This window comes from Bufo bufo, chromosome 9 (assembly GCF_905171765.1).
Source record: "Bufo bufo chromosome 9, aBufBuf1.1, whole genome shotgun sequence".
NCBI classification, from domain to species: domain Eukaryota; kingdom Metazoa; phylum Chordata; class Amphibia; order Anura; family Bufonidae; genus Bufo; species Bufo bufo.
Window position 1 is genome coordinate 17,269,655 of NC_053397.1, and position 18,905 is coordinate 17,288,559.

An 18,905-nucleotide genomic window follows, 5' to 3' on the forward strand; every position below is an offset into this window, starting at 1 on the left:
GAGGCAGCAGTATTATAGTAGTTATATTCTTGTACATAGGAGCAGTATTATAGTAGTTATATTCTTGTACATAGGAGCAGTATTATAGTAGTTATATTCTTGTACATAGGAGGCAGTATTATAGTAGTTATATTCTTGTACATAGGAGGCAGTATTATAGTAGTTATATTCTTGTACATAGGAGGCAGTATTATAGTAGTTATATTCTTGTACATAGGAGCAGTATTATAGTAGTTATATTCTTGTACATAGGAGGCAGTATTATAGTAGTTATATTCCTGTACATAGGAGCAGTATTATAGTAGTTATATTCTTGTACATAGGAGCAGTATTATAGTAGTTATATTCTTGTACATAGAAGCAGTATTATAGTAGTTATATTCTTGTACATAGGAGGCAGTATTTTAGTAGTTATATTCTTGTACATAGGAGGCAGTATTATAGTAGTTATATTCTTGTACATAGGAGGCAGTATTATAGTAGTTATATTCTTGTACATAGGAGCAGTATTATAGTAGTTATATTCTTGTACATAGGAGCAGTATTATAGTAGTTATATTCTTGCACATAGGAGCAGTATTATAGTAGTTATATTCTTGTACATAGGAGCAGTATTATAGTAGTTATATTCTTGTACATAGGAGCAGTATTATAGTAGTTATATTCTTGTACATAGGAGGCAGTATTATAGTAGTTATATTCTTGTACATAGGAGCAGTATTATAGTAGTTATATTCTTGTACATAGGAGCAGTATTATAGTAGTTATATTCTTGTACATAGGGGCAGTATTATAGTAGTTATATTCTTGTATATAGGAGGCAGTATTATAGTAGTTATATTCTTGTACATAGGAGCAGTATTATACAGGGAGTGCAGAATTATTAGGCAAGTTGTATTTTTGAGGATTAATTTTATTATTGAACAACAACCATGTTCTCAATGAACCCAAAAAACTCATTAATATCAAAGCTGAATATTTTTGGAAGTAGTTTTTAGTTTGTTTTTAGTTTTAGCTATTTTAGGGGGATATCTGTGTGTGCAGGTGACTATTACTGTGCATAATTATTAGGCAACTTAACAAAAAACAAATATATACCCATTTCAATTATTTATTTTTACCAGTGAAACCAATATAACATCTCAACATTCACAAATATACATTTCTGACATTCAAAAACAAAACAAAAACAAATCAGTGACCAATATAGCCACATTTCTTTGCAAGGACACTCAAAAGCCTGCCATCCATGGATTCTGTCAGTGTTTTGATCTGTTCACCATCAACATTGCGTGCAGCAGCAACCACAGCCTCCCAGACACTGTTCAGAGAGGTGTACTGTTTTCCCTCCTTGTAAATCTCACATTTGATGATGGACCACAGGTTCTCAATGGGGTTCAGATCAGGTTAACAAGGAGGCCATGTCATTAGATTTTCTTCTTTTATACCCTTTCTTGCCAGCCACGCTGTGGAGTACTTGGACGCGTGTGATGGAGCATTGTCCTGCATGAAAATCATGTTTTTCTTGAAGGATGCAGACTTCTTCCTGTACCACTGCTTGAAGAAGGTGTCTTCCAGAAACTGGCAGTAGGACTGGGAGTTGAGCTTGACTCCATCCTCAACCCGAAAAGGCCCCACAAGCTCATCTTTGATGATACCAGCCCAAACCAGTACTCCACCTCCACCTTGCTGGCGTCTGAGTAGGACTGGAGCTCTCTGCCCTTTACCAATCCAGCCACGGGCCCATCCATCTGGCCCATCAAGACTCACTCTCATTTCATCAGTCCATTAAACCTTAGAAAAATCAGTCTTGAGATATTTCTTGGCCCAGTCTTGACGTTTCAGCTTGTGTGTCTTGTTCAGTGGTGGTCGTCTTTCAGCCTTTCTTACCTTGGCCATGTCTCTGAGTATTGCACACCTTGTGCTTTTGGGCACTCCAGTGATGTTGCAGCTCTGAAATATGGCCAAACTGGTGGCAAGTGGCATCTTGGCAGCTGCACGCTTGACTTTTCTCAGTTCATGGGCAGTTATTTTGCGCCTTGGTTTTTCCATACGCTTCTTGCGATCCTGTTGACTATTTTGAATGAAACGCTTGATTGTTCGATGATCACGCTTCAGAAGCTTTGCAATTTTAAGAGTGCTGCATCCCTCTGCAAGATATCTCACTATTTTTGACTTTTCTGAGCCTGTCAAGTCCTTCTTTTGACCCATTTTGCCAAAGGAAAGGAAGTTGCCTAATAATTATGCACACCTAATATAGGGTGTTGATGTCATTAGACCACACCCCTTCTCATTACAGAGATGCACATCACCTAATATGCTTAATTGGTAGTAGGCTTTCGAGCCTATACAGCTTGGAGTAAGACAACATGCATAAAGAGGATGATGTGGTCAAAATACTCATTTGCCTAATAATTCTGCACGCAGTGTAGTAGTTATATTCTTGTACATAGGGGGCAGTATTATAGTAGTTATATTCTTGTACATAGGAGGCAGTATTATAGTAGTTATATTCTTGTACATAGGAGCAGTATTATAGTAGTTATATTCTTGTACATAGGAGGCAGTATTATAGTAGTTATATTCTTGTATATAGGAGGCAGTATTATAGTAGTTATATTCTTGTACATAGGGGCAGTATTATAGTAGTTATATTCTTGTACATAGGAGCAGTATTATAGTAGTTATATTCTTGTACATAGGAGCAGTATTATAGTAGTTATATTCTTGTACATAGGAGCAGTATTATAGTAGTTATATTCTTGTACATAGGAGGCAGTATTATAGTAGTTATATTCTTGTACATAGGAGCAGTATTATAGTAGTTATATTCCTGTACATGGGAGCAGTATTATAGTAGTTATATTCTTGTACATAGGGGCAGTATTATAGTAGTTACATTCTTGTATATAGGAGGCAGTATTATAGTAGTTATATTCTTTGAAAATTCTCTTTTTATTGAAAAGTATATTGAAAATACATACTACAACATTATGCAGTGACATATACAAAGTGGTTGATATCGTACATTGCTTTGAGTATACATAACAGCTTGAAGGACTGTAGATATGGACCTAAACAGAATTCCGTATATAAATAACAGGACAATACTAATTTCCCATTTTTCACATATAGACAGAATAATCATATCCCATTATACAAGTATTATGCAAAGGTTACAGATGCATCTTACCAGTATATAAAGGTCTTGTAGTATGACTGGTGAACATAATGACGCAGAAATAGAGGAAAAAGAGGAGGGGAAGGATATGGGGACAAGGAATAGGAGGGAGGGAAGGATAAAGAGGAATAACCAAAAACAACAATCCATCCATGACACTCGTTCGTATGCAGGATATTAGATATCTAAAGTGCATATTGAATGTATTCATATTCACAGGTATTATTTTGTCAGTGACTCAGACATGGTCCAGAACGCGTACCATTAATGCGCATATATACCCTCTACCCGTGAGCTCATAATGTACCACTACTAGCAGACCCGTGAGCCGTCTGACTATTCGGAGGGTCATCCCTAAACATGAGCCAGGGTGTCCACAGCTTCACATATTTATTGTGATTCCTGTCCTCCCAACTCGCCAGTTCCTCCATACGACAGATATGGTCCACCTTGTTCAGCCATGCCTCCACAGTGGGGGGTTCTGTACTCAACCAGTGCTGCGGGATGAGCAGCCTTGCCGCCTGGAGTAATTGGGTGGTTAAGCATCTTTTTGAGGGAGAGAAAGAGGGAGTTGGGAGCCACAGGAGCACAAGAGTAGGGGGCACCTCCACAACTACATGTGTTATTTTCTGAATAGTGGATAAGACACCTTCCCAGAATGGACGGATCCTAGGACAAGACCAGAAGATGTGAGACAGAGTACCTGTGTCTTCCATACACCTCCAGCATTTATCGTCCTGTCTCATACCCCTGATAAACATCTGCTTCGGAGTCATGTACCACTGGGTGAGGACTTTGTATGTGTGTTCCTGTATCCTGGTACAGCTTGAGAAACCGTGGGAGTGCGCATGTATCCTCATAATGTCAGTCTCATTCAGTTCCACCTCAAGTTCAGCAGCCCAATGCCTCAGGTATTGCGGTGTTCCAGGGGAGCGGGGAGTAACCAAAGCCAAGTAACACAGAGAGATCAGTTTACGTGGGATGGACTCAAATGTTAAAAGTTTCTCAAACCAAGACTGTGTAGGTTTATGTCTATTACTCTCTATTAGTGGTCTGGAGACTGAGTTAAGTTCAATCAGTTCTAAAAAATTACACTTTTTTATAAGGTTGTGTAGTGGGTGTTGGTCAGATAAGTCGCCCGAGGTCGCCCCCAAGAATTCCTCTGTTGTAAACTTGCGTAGTTTATGCCAGGTCGTTGCTATTTGTTTGGTATTCGGTCGTATAGTGAAAGGAAGAAGATCCGCTGGCATAGATGGAGAGGGGTTATTTAGGAGGTTAAGTTTGCCATTTAACTGTTGAATTACTGAGGCGGTTCCCCTAAGCAGAACTTGTGACCTAAGATTAGAAGTAGTAAGACCCCAGAGGCCCGCCCTCTGGACAGATGAAAGTTGGGCAAGTTCTAAGTCGCATCCCCAAGTCTGGTATTTAGTGGCATGTAGCTGAATCCATCTTTTTAAATGAATCGCCTGATAGTATAGGTGTGCGTCTGGTAACCCAAACCCCCCCGTGCTCCTCCCCTGTATCAGCCTGCTATGGGCCAATCTAGCGGATTTCCCACCCCAAAGGAACGTTCTAAATAGCCTCCTGACCTGGCAAAAGAAGGACATAGGGATAAAAACGGGCAACATTTGCATCACATACAGGAGCCTGGGCATGATGAAGGCCTTCAGAAGGTTCTTTCTACCCATCCAAGAGACATATGGGATTTTAAGCGACTGAAGCTGCTTCTGTATATCATTTAAGAGGGGTTTAAAGTTCAAACTGAAAGTTTGGTCCAAATCTGCTGGTAATTTAATTCCTAAGTAGGAAAGATGAGAACCCTGCCAGATAAACGGGGTTGTGCCTTTTAAAGAGGAAATCATTTTGCTTGGCGCTGAGACGTTCATCGCCTCTGACTTTGTATAATTAACTTTAAAGTTAGAGATCCTCCCATATAATTCGAAAAGGGATAGAAGATGCGGAAAGGCCTCGACAGGGTTTGTGAGCATAACCAGTAGGTCATCCGCATAAGCGGCATTTATAAATTCTACAGAACTATCCCTAATTTTGAGACCCTTTATACCGGGGTGTTCTCTTATAGCTTGCAGTAATGTCTCCATTACCATGACGTACAGTGTAGGTGACAGAGGACAGCCCTGACGAGTCCCGTTTGTAATCGGGAACGATTGGGATAATGTACCATTTACCCTTATACGTGCACTAGGTTCATGGTAGAGGGACATGATGGCAGTTTGGAATTGCTCTGGAATGCCAAGTTTATGTAGGGTTTTCCTCATGTAGCTCCAGCTTACCCTGTCAAAGGCCTTTTCCGCATCCACACCCAAAAGGACCAGTGAGGCCTTCTCTTTCTTAGCTAATTGCATTGCTGAGAGAACCCTACAGGAGTTTTGATTTCCCTCTCGTCCAGGCACAAACCCGGCTTGGTCCGGGTGAATTAGTTTCGGCAGAAGGGGAGCAAGGCGGGAAGCCAGCAACTTTGCCCATACTTTAACGTCTACGTTGAGAAGCGATATCGGCCTATAACTGCCGCATTGGTTAGGATCTTTACCTGCTTTTGGGAGAATTGTGACCGTCGCTTCCAGGGATTGCCTATGGAGAACAGAACCATTTAATAGGGAATTACACCAAGTGGCCATACGAGGGGTTAGGACAGATGATAATTTTTTATAATACCCCACAGAAAACCCATCAGGTCCCGGGCATTTCCCCATTGGCATGGAGCTCAGAATATTTGATATTTCCTCTATTGTGACTGGGGCAAGGAGTTGTTCCCTATCTTTGGTCTCCAGTTTGGGCAGATTGAGGTTCCCCAAGAACTTGTCAGCAGCCTCTTCTATATTAGCTTCTGTGTCGTCATCTGGGCATTTGAGCCCATAAAGCTGACTATAGAACTTATGGAATTCTCTCGCAATATCTGAAGTTTTATGTAATAGCCTGCCATCTTTATCTTTAATTCCAGCTATATAGGAAGCATCTTTTTTCTGCTTAAGGAGCGAAGCCATAAGCCTCGTCCCTTTGTCTCCATGAGCATAAAAACGGAACTGGGCATATTGGTAAGATTTGGCCTGGTGATAGTTAAGGTGATCTTTTAATTTTTTCCTAGTTAGTGTTAGTTCTTGTTGGGCCTCTGTGGTTCTGGATTTTTTGTGCAGAGATTCTAAAGCTGAGATCTTTTCTAGTAATGTATGAAATGTTTTTTGTCTTTCCTTCTTTTTCCGACTACCCAGGGCAATCAGCTCCCCTCTGATGACCGCCTTATGCGTCTCCCAGACAGTCGTGACAGAGACGTCATCCGTGGTGTTCTCCCTAAAGAAGTGTTGTAATTTAGCTTCTATGTCTCTCATTCCCTCCACATCATCCAGCAGAGTTTCATTTAATCTCCATTGTCGAGATTGCTGAGGTAATTCAGAGAACACCACGGATGTCGTGACAGGAGCGTGATCTGATACTGTCATAGGATCAATGGTGGAGTTACTCACCAGTTCAGCGTAAGCGTCAGAGATGAAAATATAGTCTAGCCTGGAATAGACCTTGTGCGCAGCTGAGAAGAACGTGTAATCTAAGTCAGTGGGATGGGTCAGGCGCCAAGTGTCCAGTAAATGGGCCCCTGCTAGATGCTTATTAATCCTGCCAATAGCCGCTTGGGTCAACTGTGAGGAATGATCTGAAGCGTCTACTAGTGGGTTTAGGGCCACATTAAGATCCCCCCCCTATTAAACAAATGCCCTCTGCAAAGGAAGTAAATTTAGTCAATGTAGTCTTCAACCATAGGCCCTGACCCCGGTTAGGACTGTATAGACTTGCCAGTGTTACCAGCACAGTCCCTATTTTACCTTTTACGAACATAAAACGTCCCTCTGAGTCGGTCAAGGATGAGACAAGGGAGAAGGGAACCCTCCTGGATATGGCAATCCCCGCGCCCCTGGAAGCCTTGGCATGAGAGCTGATGAACCACTGATTAAAGTAGGACTGGGAGAGTTTAGGAACATGGCCGAGCTTAAGGTGCAGCTCTTGGAAAAAACAGACATCTGTGCGTCTCTTCTTTAGAAGTCTGATCACCTGTGAGCGCTTTTGGGGGGTATTAAAACCCCGTACATTGAATGTAGTGCAGTTAACTGCAGCCATCAGTGTAGTGATATACACATGTGCGTGCATATAATAACATACGTGAGCATGGACAGGGAAACAGGGGGAACAAACAGGGGAACGCCTTGTCCTGGACAAGGTCCTTTGATCCCTTTAGCCAGAATTTTGTTAATAAAAGCAAAATATGTAATCCTGCAAGCAAAAGGGGGTCAAAGGAAATAAGAGAACTCCGTGCGGGAGCACAGGAACCACCGGTGACAAGGTGGGAGCAGGCCGACATAGTGTCAGACAGTACTGCTCCTGGCCACAAATCAGGGGTCCCCACCCCCACAAAGTGTGCTGAGATTATTATGCATGTGTGAACATAGCCACTTCTATAACTGCCTGACAGAATCTGGCTATACATATCAGGGATTCACAATATACTGTATGCACCTACTAACTGACAACCTGAGAGAATGCATTACTTATATAACCTCTATGGTAGTCGCCCATAACAACATGAAGTGAATGCAGCTTCCACCCTCCACATAGGGAGCAATGACGTCCTCCATCTTAAATGTGCTCCTATAACATATTGAACATTAACTGAGGAGCTTGCAATCTAACAGCCCACATACAACCTGTGGAGAATGTTCAGGTGATTCTTTTCTTTGCTCCTTTTCTTGATGGCACCTTCGACCATCTGGAACTATCAGGGAGTTCTGGGAGCGGGACGCCAGTGTCCGCTGAGGGCAGCCATGATGGGATATCTTGTGGCGTGGTGTTGAGCAGCTCCCATGCCGCCGGCAGATCACTGGGGGTCCGGATCGTGCACCTCTTTCCTTCCCTGGAAAATGTGAGGCCAAATGGAAAAAGCCACTTAAAGGGGATCTTTCTCTGGCGCAGAATCTCGGTGACAGGCCGCAGGATTCTTCTTTTATTCAGGGTTGAAGGTGCGAGATCCTGGAATAGCAGAATCTTGGCTCCATCATGCTTTAGATCTCCCTTCTCCCTGGCCACTTTAAAAATCGCAGCGGTATCTACGTACCGCAAGAGTCCGCAGACCACATCACGAGGGGGTTCTCCCTCCCTGGGTTTAGGCCGCAGAGAGCGATGGATGCGCTCGATTGTGACTGCAGATGCACCTTCAGGGCCCAGCAGGGAGGTGAAAATGGCGGATGCTGCTGCAGGAAGCTCCTCATGTGACACTGCTTCTGGCAAGCCTCTGAAGCGCACATTTTTGCGCCTGCTTCTATTTTCCTGATCTTCAATCAGTGCGTATGCATGATCCAGGGAAGACAGGTAAGCAGAGCTGTTATCTCCAATCGCACGGGTGTAATCCAGGATGGCCCCCTGTGTATCTTCAAGCCTCTCCACTCTATGGCCGATGTGCTTAATGTCCTCCTTTATCTCAGTGAGCTCCTGCATCACCGGCCGTATCACTGACAGGAGGGCTTGTTGTAGGAACCTCTTTGAGATAGGTTCAGCAGCTTCAGCCTGCGATCCCTGGGAGCTCTCAGTAGCCGGGCTGTCTGCTCTCTCAGCCTCCTCCATGCTGTCATCAGGGTCAGGAGGGGCCATCTTAGGTCTCTCTGTTACTGGAGCTGCAGGCCGCTTGTTAAAGTATTTCTCCATCTCAGAGGGACCCCGATCTTGCTTGAGGGGTTCAGGTCTTTCTTTGGGCAGGTATTTGCCGATTTTCCGCATATTTGTGCAGTTAAGAAGCGAAATAAACCACTTTGTGAGGCAAAGAAGAGGAGAGCTCTCCTCACATGCAGCCGGTCAGGAAGCCGGTCAAACTCCGCCCCCCTATAGTAGTTATATTCTTAACCATATTTCTTTTTATTGAAAGAAAAAGCAGAGGCTAAACGCCCATACATGACTACATCACAGTGACAAGGAATCACAATATGAGTCCCACATTTACATCATGCATAGACATCATATACAATCACAATTATCAAACATAAAATAAAATTCAGTCAAGGGTTGGGAGACAAAGGGGGGGAACACACAAGAGGGGAAGGAGCGGGGAGAACAGGGAGATGGGAGATTCTGCTCTGCTAAGCAAAGTTTCTGTAAGTTTTCCATGGAGACCATAGTTTTAAGAAGCGGGAACGTGAGTTAGTTTCCCAGTGTGCCAGTTCCTCAAAACGGTAGATCTGGTCTACCTTGTCTATCCACATTAGGGTGGTCGGGGGAGAGTCAGTTTTCCATAGAAAAGGAATAAGCAGCTTAGCTGCCGTGAGCAACATGGTCGGGAGGTTATCCTTAGCAGGGGTGAGGGTTGTATTGGGGCACCATAACAAAATAAGTTTAGCATCCAGGACTATCCTAGAATTGCAAATTTGGTTGATCAATGGCTCAATTGATTTCCAAAATGTCTGGATTTTCCGACAGGACCACCAAATATGCGACAGGGAACCAATTTCCAAGCCGCATCTCCAACAAGCTTCTGGAACTTCCGGGTTCAACTTGTGTAAGAACTCAGGCGTCTTATACCATCTACTGAGTAGTTTGAAAGAGTTCTCCTGAATCCTCACACAGCGGTTAAAGCCATGTGAATGTGCCAAAATAAAGGCTCTTTCCGGCTCCGTGAGGCACAAAGAGAGCTCCCTCTCCCAGGAGGTCAGAAAACGGAGCTCCGGGGGGAGTGAGGAGAGTATTTCTTTATACATCTGAGACAGCGGTCTAGTGGCGGGTTTAGTGGCCATGACCTTCTTCTCAAGCCAAGATAAAGAGCTGTTAACAGGAAGGGACCTAACACCCCCTGTAATATCTCTCTTAAAGTCAGCCAGATGGAAAAATGGCGCAGTCTTGACCTCGGGGAGGCCCAGCAACAAATCCAAATTCAAGCTGCCATCCGGTAAGAGGACATCCCGCAGAAATTTGCCAGCGAGCCTAGACCAAATACCGGATGGGCTTAAGATGGATGGATGGAGGTAGTTTTGTAGCAGTTGCAGTGGCATACCTGGGTTAGGAAAGTTGAATGTTTGAGATTGGACCATTTTAGACCACTCTACCAGCATACCCTTCCAGACCAGGGAGGATGCATAATGGTTAGCCGAAAAGGCTCGGACTCCCCACAGGGTGAGCTGATCTTGGTTAGTGAGCAGCGCAGACTCCAGGCGAGAGCAAGGGGAGTTGGATTGACGAGACATAGCTGCTACGCATCTACAAAGTTGTACTGCAGTATAATAAACTTTAACATCTGGCATCCCAAAGCCTCCAAGCTTCTTATCCCTAGTGAGGACTGAATAGGCAATACGAGGAGATTTGCCAATCCAGAGGAAGCGTGTGAACACCTGGCGTACTTCTGCGAAATATGAGTTTGGTAGCCAAATAGGGAGGGCCTGTAGCAGATATAGGAATTTGGGGAGGATAAAGGTTTTAAGGTAATTTTTCCTACCAACCCACGATACGAAAGGTAGTTTCAAGGTCTGGAGGTGGGTACGAACTGACTGAAGCAGCGGCGTGTAATTGAGTGAGGCCAACTCATGGATATTGGCCGATATACGTGTCCCTAGGAACGTAATGTCCCTGGATGCCCAAACAAATGGAGTATCGCGCTTAAGCGTATTAATCACAGCTTGGGAGCATGAAATATTAAGTGCCATAGACTTCCCATAATTAATTTTAAAATTAGATACGAACCCAAAGTCCTCAAATATATTCAATAACTTAGGTAAGGCCTCTCTGGGGTTAGATATTATAACCAAAAGGTCGTCCGCAAATGCTGCAGTAACATGGGTGCCGGCGCCCACTTGGAGGCCCTTTATATCTGGGTCCGCCCTAATCTTGCTCAGAAGAGTCTCCATCACCAACACAAATAATGCCGGAGACAGGGGGCACCCCTGCCTTGTCCCATTAGTGATGCGAAATGGAGGGGATAACGTACCATTAACTTTGACCATGGCAGAGGGGGCCGAGTATAAGGTGTAAATGGCAGCAATAAACTGATCAGAAAGACCAAACCTCGCCAGGGCCCGAGACATAAACTGCCAGCTGACCCTGTCGAAGGCCTTCTCCGCATCAGTGCTCACCAACACTAAAGGTTTCACAGATTTCTTGGCCCTGTGAATAAGGTGAAGAAGCCGAATCGTGTTTTCCGACCCCTGTCTGCCGTGGACAAAGCCCACTTGCTCTCCATGAACAATGTCGGGAAGTACATCCTGAAGTCTGGTAGCTAAGATTTTCGCCCACCACTTCACATCAGTATTGAGCAAGGAGATCGGCCTATAATTACTGCAGCAAGTCGGGTCCTTATTCTCCTAGTAGTTATATTCTTGTACATAGGAGCAGTATTATAGTAGTTATATTCTTGTACATAGGAGGCAGTATTATAGTAGTTATATTCTTGTACACAGGAGGCAGTATTATAGTAGTTATATTCTTGTACATAGGAGCAGTATTATAGTAGTTATATTCTTGTACATAGGAGCAGTATTATAGTAGTTATATTCTTGTACATAGGGGGCAGTATTATAGTAGTTATATTCTTGTACATAGGGGGCAGTATTATAGTAGTTATATTCTTGTACATAGGGGGCAGTATTATAGTAGTTATATTCTTGTACATAGGAGGCAGTATTATAGTAGTTATATTCTTGTATATAGGAGGCAGTATTATAGTAGTTATATTCCTGTACATAGGAGCGGTATTATAGTAGTTATATTCTTGTACATAGGAGGCAGTATTATAGTAGTTATATTCTTGTACATAGGGGGCAGTATTATAGTAGTTATATTCTTGTACATAGGGGGCAGTATTATAGTAGTTATATTCTTGTACATAGGAGGCAGTATTATAGTAGTTATAGTCTTGTACATAGAAGCAGTATTATAGTAGTTATATTCTTGTACATAGGAGCAGTATTATAGTAGTTATATTGTTGTACATAGGAGGCAGTATTATAGTAGTTATTCTTGTACATAGGAGCAGTATTATAGTAGTTATATTCTTGTACATAGGAGCAGTATTATAGTAGTTATATCCTTGTACATAGGAGCAATATTATAGTAGTTATATTCTTGTACATAGGAGCAGTATTATAGTAGTTATATTCTTGTACATAGGAGCAGTATTATAGTAGTTATATTCTTTACATAGGAGCAGTATTATAGTAGTTATATTCTTGTACATAGGAGCAGTATTATAGTAGTTATATTCTTGTACATAGGAGCAGTATTATAGTAGTTATATTGTTGTACATAGGAGGCAGTATTATAGTAGTTATTCTTGTACATAGGAGCAGTATTATAGTAGTTATATTCTTGTACATAGGAGCAGTATTATAGTAGTTATATTCTTGTACATAGGGAGCAGTATTATAGCAGTTATATTCTTGTACATAGGAGGCAGTATTTTAGCAGTTATATTCTTGTACATAGGAGGCAGTATTATAGTAGTTATATTCTTGTACATAGGGGCAGTATTATAGTAGTTATATTCTTGTACATAGAGGCAGTATTATAGTAGTTAGGGGCAGTATTATGGTAGTTATATTCTTGTACATAGGGGGCAGTATTATAGTAGTTATATTCTTGTACATAGGGGGCAGTATTATAGTAGTTATATTCTTGTACACAGGAGCAGTATTATAGTAGTTATATTCTTGTACATAGAAGCAGTATTATAGTAGTTATATTCTTGTACATAGGAGCAGTATTATAGTAGTTATATTCTTGTACATAGGAGTAGTATTATAGTAGTTATATTCTTTACATAGGAGCAGTATTATAGTAGTTATATTCTTGTACATAGGAGGCAGTATTATAGTAGTTATAGTCTTGTACATAGAAGCAGTATTATAGTAGTTATATTGTTGTACATAGGAGCAGTATTATAGTAGTTATATTGTTGTACATAGGAGCAGTATTATAGTAGTTATTCTTGTACATAGGAGCAGTATTATAGTAGTTATATTCTTGTACATAGGAGGCAGTATTATAGTAGTTATAGTCTTGTACATAGAAGCAGTATTATAGTAGTTATATTCTTGTACATAGGAGCAGTATTATAGTAGTTATATTGTTGTACATAGGAGGCAGTATTATAGTAGTTATTCTTGTACATAGGAGCAGTATTATAGTAGTTATATTCTTGTACATAGGAGCAGTATTATAGTAGTTATATCCTTGTACATAGGAGCAATATTATAGTAGTTATATTCTTGTACATAGGAGCAGTATTATAGTAGTTATATTCTTGTACATAGGAGCAGTATTATAGTAGTTATATTCTTTACATAGGAGCAGTATTATAGTAGTTATATTCTTGTACATAGGAGCAGTATTATAGGAGTTATATTCTTGTACATAGGAGCAGTATTATAGTAGTTATATTCTTGTATATAGGAGGCAGTATTATAGTAGTTATATTCTTGTACATAGGAGGCAGTATTATAGTAGTTATATTCTTGTACATAGGAGGCAGTATTATAGTAGTTATATTCTTGTACATAGGAGCAGTATTATAGTAGTTATATTCTTGTACATAGGGGGCAGTATTATAGTAGTTATATTTTTTATATAGGGACAGTATTCCAGATTACCCATATTTTATATTACTACGCATTCCATACTTAGACTTATTATATAAAGAGAAGTTAATGGAGACATTTGAAAGAAGAATATCCAGCTCAATTCAGGTGAAATTATAAATGACCTTTATTCCAGCGTTAAAATCCGTAATGCAAGTATACATCTACGCGTTTCAGACCTCTTAGATATATGGGTCCTTCCTCGTGACAAGCAAATGGAGACATGTATCTGACCTTTTCAGGAAAGGTCCTGAGCTGCCTCCTCTTTGTTATTCTGAATATGATCCTCTGGTTCCCACTCGGTGCCTGTTGCTGTGTTGACAGGTTTTATAATGAATACAAATGTGCAATGTCAATGCCAGTCTGAATTATTGAGCATTTGCCACCCATGAAAGGCTGATCTACTCCCAACCTAAGAGTCCTAATGAATAATTCATCTCCACCAATCCGAGCCCTCGGAGGGGACCTCCATGGTTCACCAGTGACACTTGGACAATGAGCTTGGATACTTGTCCATGAAGATCTTTACAATGCAATGACCCGAAAAAGCTGAGAAGTCTGCATGGGTCCACTGAAGACCAGAAGAACCTTCTGCAATGCACCAGAATATCGAGTCCAAGAAAGGCCGGTTAGATCGGCGGACCTCTAAGAGGGTGACCGTGAAGGTACCAAGTCGTGAAGCTGCGGCTGGTACACGGGTGCCATCAGTGATCCCAAGGCTCTGCCAAACAGCAGATCAGTCTCCAGCTTTGTCTCCAAGACACCAGAGTGATTGCAATGGCAACAGTGGAATATGTAAGGACACCTCTCTACAGAAGGTAAGTCAATTTTGCAGGTGATTGTTTTTTACATTATGGTTGATGGGTGGTAATGTCCTTTGTCAGCTGTTTAGAATGAAAGCCGGCTGACAACCAATATGGCTGCCCTTACAGCTTCTATGGAATCAACTAGGTTCCCTCCATATTTGGGATGAATGGTCTTCAAGACATGGCTGTGGACCGTTATAGTTTATATGGAGAGAGTCACTATCTCCCCTTCCCCGACTGATATAAAATAATCCTATTGTGTTCTCATTTTCCCATTCATTTTTAGATATCAGCCGACACCAGATGCCCGGACGACGCATTAACCGAACGCGTGGCTTTGCCGTTAATCAAGAAAGGAGCAGGGAAGGTGACAGGTATGGGCGGTACAGGAGGCATATGGGTAGGGCGGGCATCTCTGTCTATGATATGTTTCCACAGGGAGATGACCTTCTCCTCAATGCAGGTGTTGGGGGCATGGGATTGCAATTAATATGCCAATTTAAAAGGCTTTGCCGGCTCCTGCCTAGGGTTGTGCCCCCATTAGGGTTTGAGAGGGTGTGCCAAGCACCGCCAGCTGTAATCTTCCATCTGCCACATATAGTCACTGGCGCTTACCAGTGCCCGTAAATGACAAGGTGAGGTAATGAAGGGTGTGCGTCCAGTACAAAGCGCGGCTTCTGCTGCACTTGGCACGTTAAGGTTCATGTCAGTCTCGTCCCGCGGTGCGATGGTTTTCATATTATATGTCGGGGGCGTTACCTGCCAAAATACATGAAAGGTGCCTACACCTGATGCCGGGTTTATAGTGTAATCTACGCATATCAAATCCACATAGAGCCACCTGCTCCTTTATATCAGCAGCCGTCATGGCGGAGGCTTCAGTAATCGGGCAGCGGCCGCCGGTGTCTGATATCACTGTATTCTGAGAGCAGGAAACAGGTGAATGAAAAGAAAAAGCAGAGGAGGTTGAGCGCAAGAAACGCTAGTTACGCTGGCGACGCCACGCAAAATGGCGAAAAAAATCCAGTTCTTAAAAGGGCGACCGTTTATAATTATGCAACTGTCCTGGGGGCGTAAGATTTAATGCTGCTAATCATGGAACAATGTTATTTGGCTATTTATAAACAACATTGAACACATATTAAAGAGAGCGTGTCGTCCAGAAATTCACTGTTCTACCCGTCACAATGTCTTGCAGGACTAGGTCAGCCGAATGTAATGATGCCTTTCGCTTAGAGATCCGTTGCTTCATTCTGGAGAAAAAGCACTTTTAATCCATGTAAATGAGCAGTTAAGTGCACCGGGGGCGGGACCAAGCCCCTCTGTGCACCGGGGGCAGGACCAAGCCCCTCTGTGCACCGGGGGCAGGACCAAGCCCCTCTGTGCACCGGGGGCAGGACCAAGCCCCTCTGTGCACCGGGGGCAGGACCAAGCCCCTCTGTGCACCGGGGGCAGGACCAAGCCCCTCTGTGCACCGGGGGCAGGACCAAGCCCCTCTGTGCACCGGGGGCAGGACCAAGCCCCTCTGTGCACCGGGGGCAGGACCAAGCCCCTCTGTGCACCGGGGGCAGGACCAAGCCCCTCTGTGCACCGGGGGCAGGACCAAGCCCCTCTGTGCACCGGGGGCAGGACCAAGCCCCTCTGTGCACCGGGGGCAGGACCAAGCCCCTCTGTGCACCGGGGGCAGGACCAAGCCCCTCTGTGCACCGGGGGCAGGACCAAGCCCCTCTGTGCACCGGGGGCAGGACCAAGCCCCTCTGTGCACCGGGGGCAGGACCAAGCCCCTCTGTGCACCGGGGGCAGGACCAAGCCCCTCTGTGCACCGGGGGCAGGACCAAGCCCCTCTGTGCACCCTTGTTCCTTCTGCCAGCCCCTCCCTCTCCTTGATTGGCAATGTGAAACGTGATGGCTATGCAGGAACCTGACCCTCAAAAAGGAAGGGTGGGGGTGGGGCTGACAGAAGAAGTAGGAGGAGCAAGGGTGCACAGAGAGGCTTGAGTCTGCCCTTGGCGCACTTAACGGCTCATTTGCATTTGCTAATTATGCACGATTTTTACAACAATTTTTTTTTCTTTACATTTTTAATTTGTTATAATATTCTGTTTAGTGTAGAAAATACATGTATTCTGTTGCTACCTGGAAACTGTCAGCAGGCAGGCTTGCTGTATCCTTACTCCGTATTTAAAGACTGCGTTGTCAGCTCTCCTGTTAGCACCTTTTAGTAAATACTTTTATTCCTCACCTTATAATTACAATTCTGGAGCATTTTTCTGTAATTCTGTGTTGTGCCGTCCCTCTGTTTATTCCTCCTTGAAATTTATGAATAATTTGATGACCGGGTGTTTCCAGTTTAGGAGTGTGACCACACACACACACACACAGGTCAGGCTCTGTAGGGACAGACCCCTGTGTTAAAGGGAACCTGTCACCAGGATTTTGTGTATAGAGCCGAGGACATGGGTTGTTAGATGGCCGCTAGCACATCCGCAAACCCAGTCCCCATAGCTCTGTGTGCTTTTATTATGTAAAAAAAACAACGATTTGATACATATGCAAATTAGGCCTCATGCACACGACCGTTCCGTTTTTTGCAGTCCACAAACCGCAGATCCGCAGAAAACGGAAGCCGCCCGCGTGCCTTCCGCAATTTACGGAACGGGCGGCCCATTGTAGAAATGCTTATTCTTGTCCAAAAAACGGACAAGAAACGGAGCAACGGATGCGGAGAGCACACGGAGTGCTGTCCACATCTTTTGCGGCCCCATTGAAGTGGTCTGCATGCGGCCCCAAACAACGGCCGTGTGCATGAGGCCTTAACCTGAGATCAGTCCTGGCCCTGACTCATCTCAGGTTAATTTGCATATGGATAAAATCGGTTTTTTTTACCCAATAAAAGCACACAGAGCTATGGGGACTGGGTATTGCGGATGTGCTAGCGGCCATCTAGCAACCCATGTCCTCAGCTCTATACACAAAATCCCGGTGACAGGTTCCCTTTAAGGGGAATGGTTACATGCAGCGGTCATACATTTCTAGGAGGAATAAGAGCGCTTTGACAATTGTTTCATAAGGAATACAAGTACAGTATTTACTAAAACAGAAATGTCAGGAGAGCGGACCGATCCCACTTGGGGTCCATTCACACGTCCGCAAATTGCGGATCCGCCAAACACGGACACCAGCCATGTGCGTTCCGCATTTTGCGACCGCACATGGTCGGCACTATAATAGAAATGTATTTTCTTGTCCGTGTCTGCGGACAAGAATAGGACATGTTCTATTTTTTTCGCGGGGCCGCGGAACAGAAGTGCGGATGCTGACAGCACACAGTGTGCTGTCCACATCTTTTGCGGCCCCCCATTGAAAATTTATGGGTCCGCACCCGTTCCGCAAAATTGCGGAACGGATGCGGACCCATTTTGCGGACGTGTGAATGGACCCTTAAGGAGCGGACCGATCCCCCTTAAAGTTCTATGCGTAGCCTCAGCCGCATTGCAGCTACCACAGCATGGGAACCTTAGGCCTCAATAATTAACGAGCCTATCAGACCAATGGTCCATTCATAGCAGGGCTCCATTTTTGCACTTAGTACTAAATAAAGATGCATAATAAAATGTAAAAGATCCGTCAACAGTGGCTTGCTGACAGTTTCCAGCTGCAAACAGAATGTTTTTTTTTTTTTTTTTTCATATGCAGGACCAATTAAAACCAAATGAATGAATATGCTCCATGGTAGCTGAAAGAATAGATGTTGGGCACTGCGCCCCCTATTGCTGTGGACCGTAGGCCAGTGCCTACGTGCCCAACCCTTCAGTTTTAGGAATCCTGTATAATAGATTGTTATTGTGGGTTCATAGACCTAACATGACTTTATGCTCCAGCTCTAAGCGTCCGAAATACTGACAAGAGGACAGACCTTCTTCCGTCTCTGAAGGCTTCATACACGAGGGGGAAGCAGAAGACTCAGCCTATCCTTTCCAGTGATATGACGCCATGGGTTAGAGCTTCTCCTTCTGAGACCTCGCTGACCTGTCTCCTTCAGAGCATCCCATCTCCAAAGACGTTATCTGACAACATGGCCGACAGCCGCCAAAGTCAGCGGGAGGCGGCTAACGAGGACGGCTGGAGCCTGAAGGCAAGTGCCCCTGAACAGCAAACATTAAAAGACAAGGCTAATGGCAGAGCTAAACTCAGGGGCAGAACCGGAGTGACCAAGAGACGGGCCTCTAATAAATTCCATAATATGAAATTACCCCCCGTCCCCGCAGTAACCGAGCTCAACTTCAGCCGCAATTTCAGCTTTTCATT

The 18,905-nt window shown here is 43.7% G+C and overlaps 1 protein-coding gene across 1 annotated transcript in view; it reads left to right on the plus strand.

Annotated features, from left to right (window-relative positions):
* Positions 1-18,905, plus strand: part of WDR6 (WD repeat domain 6) — a 31,138-nt gene extending 12,233 nt beyond the window's left edge. The window contains exons 7-8 of the mRNA XM_040408672.1: positions 14,884-14,971; positions 18,479-18,905. Coding sequence (XP_040264606.1) covers positions 14,884-14,971; positions 18,479-18,500 — 110 coding nt within the window. The 3' untranslated portion in view covers positions 18,501-18,905. The remainder of the gene's footprint in view (positions 1-14,883; positions 14,972-18,478) is intronic.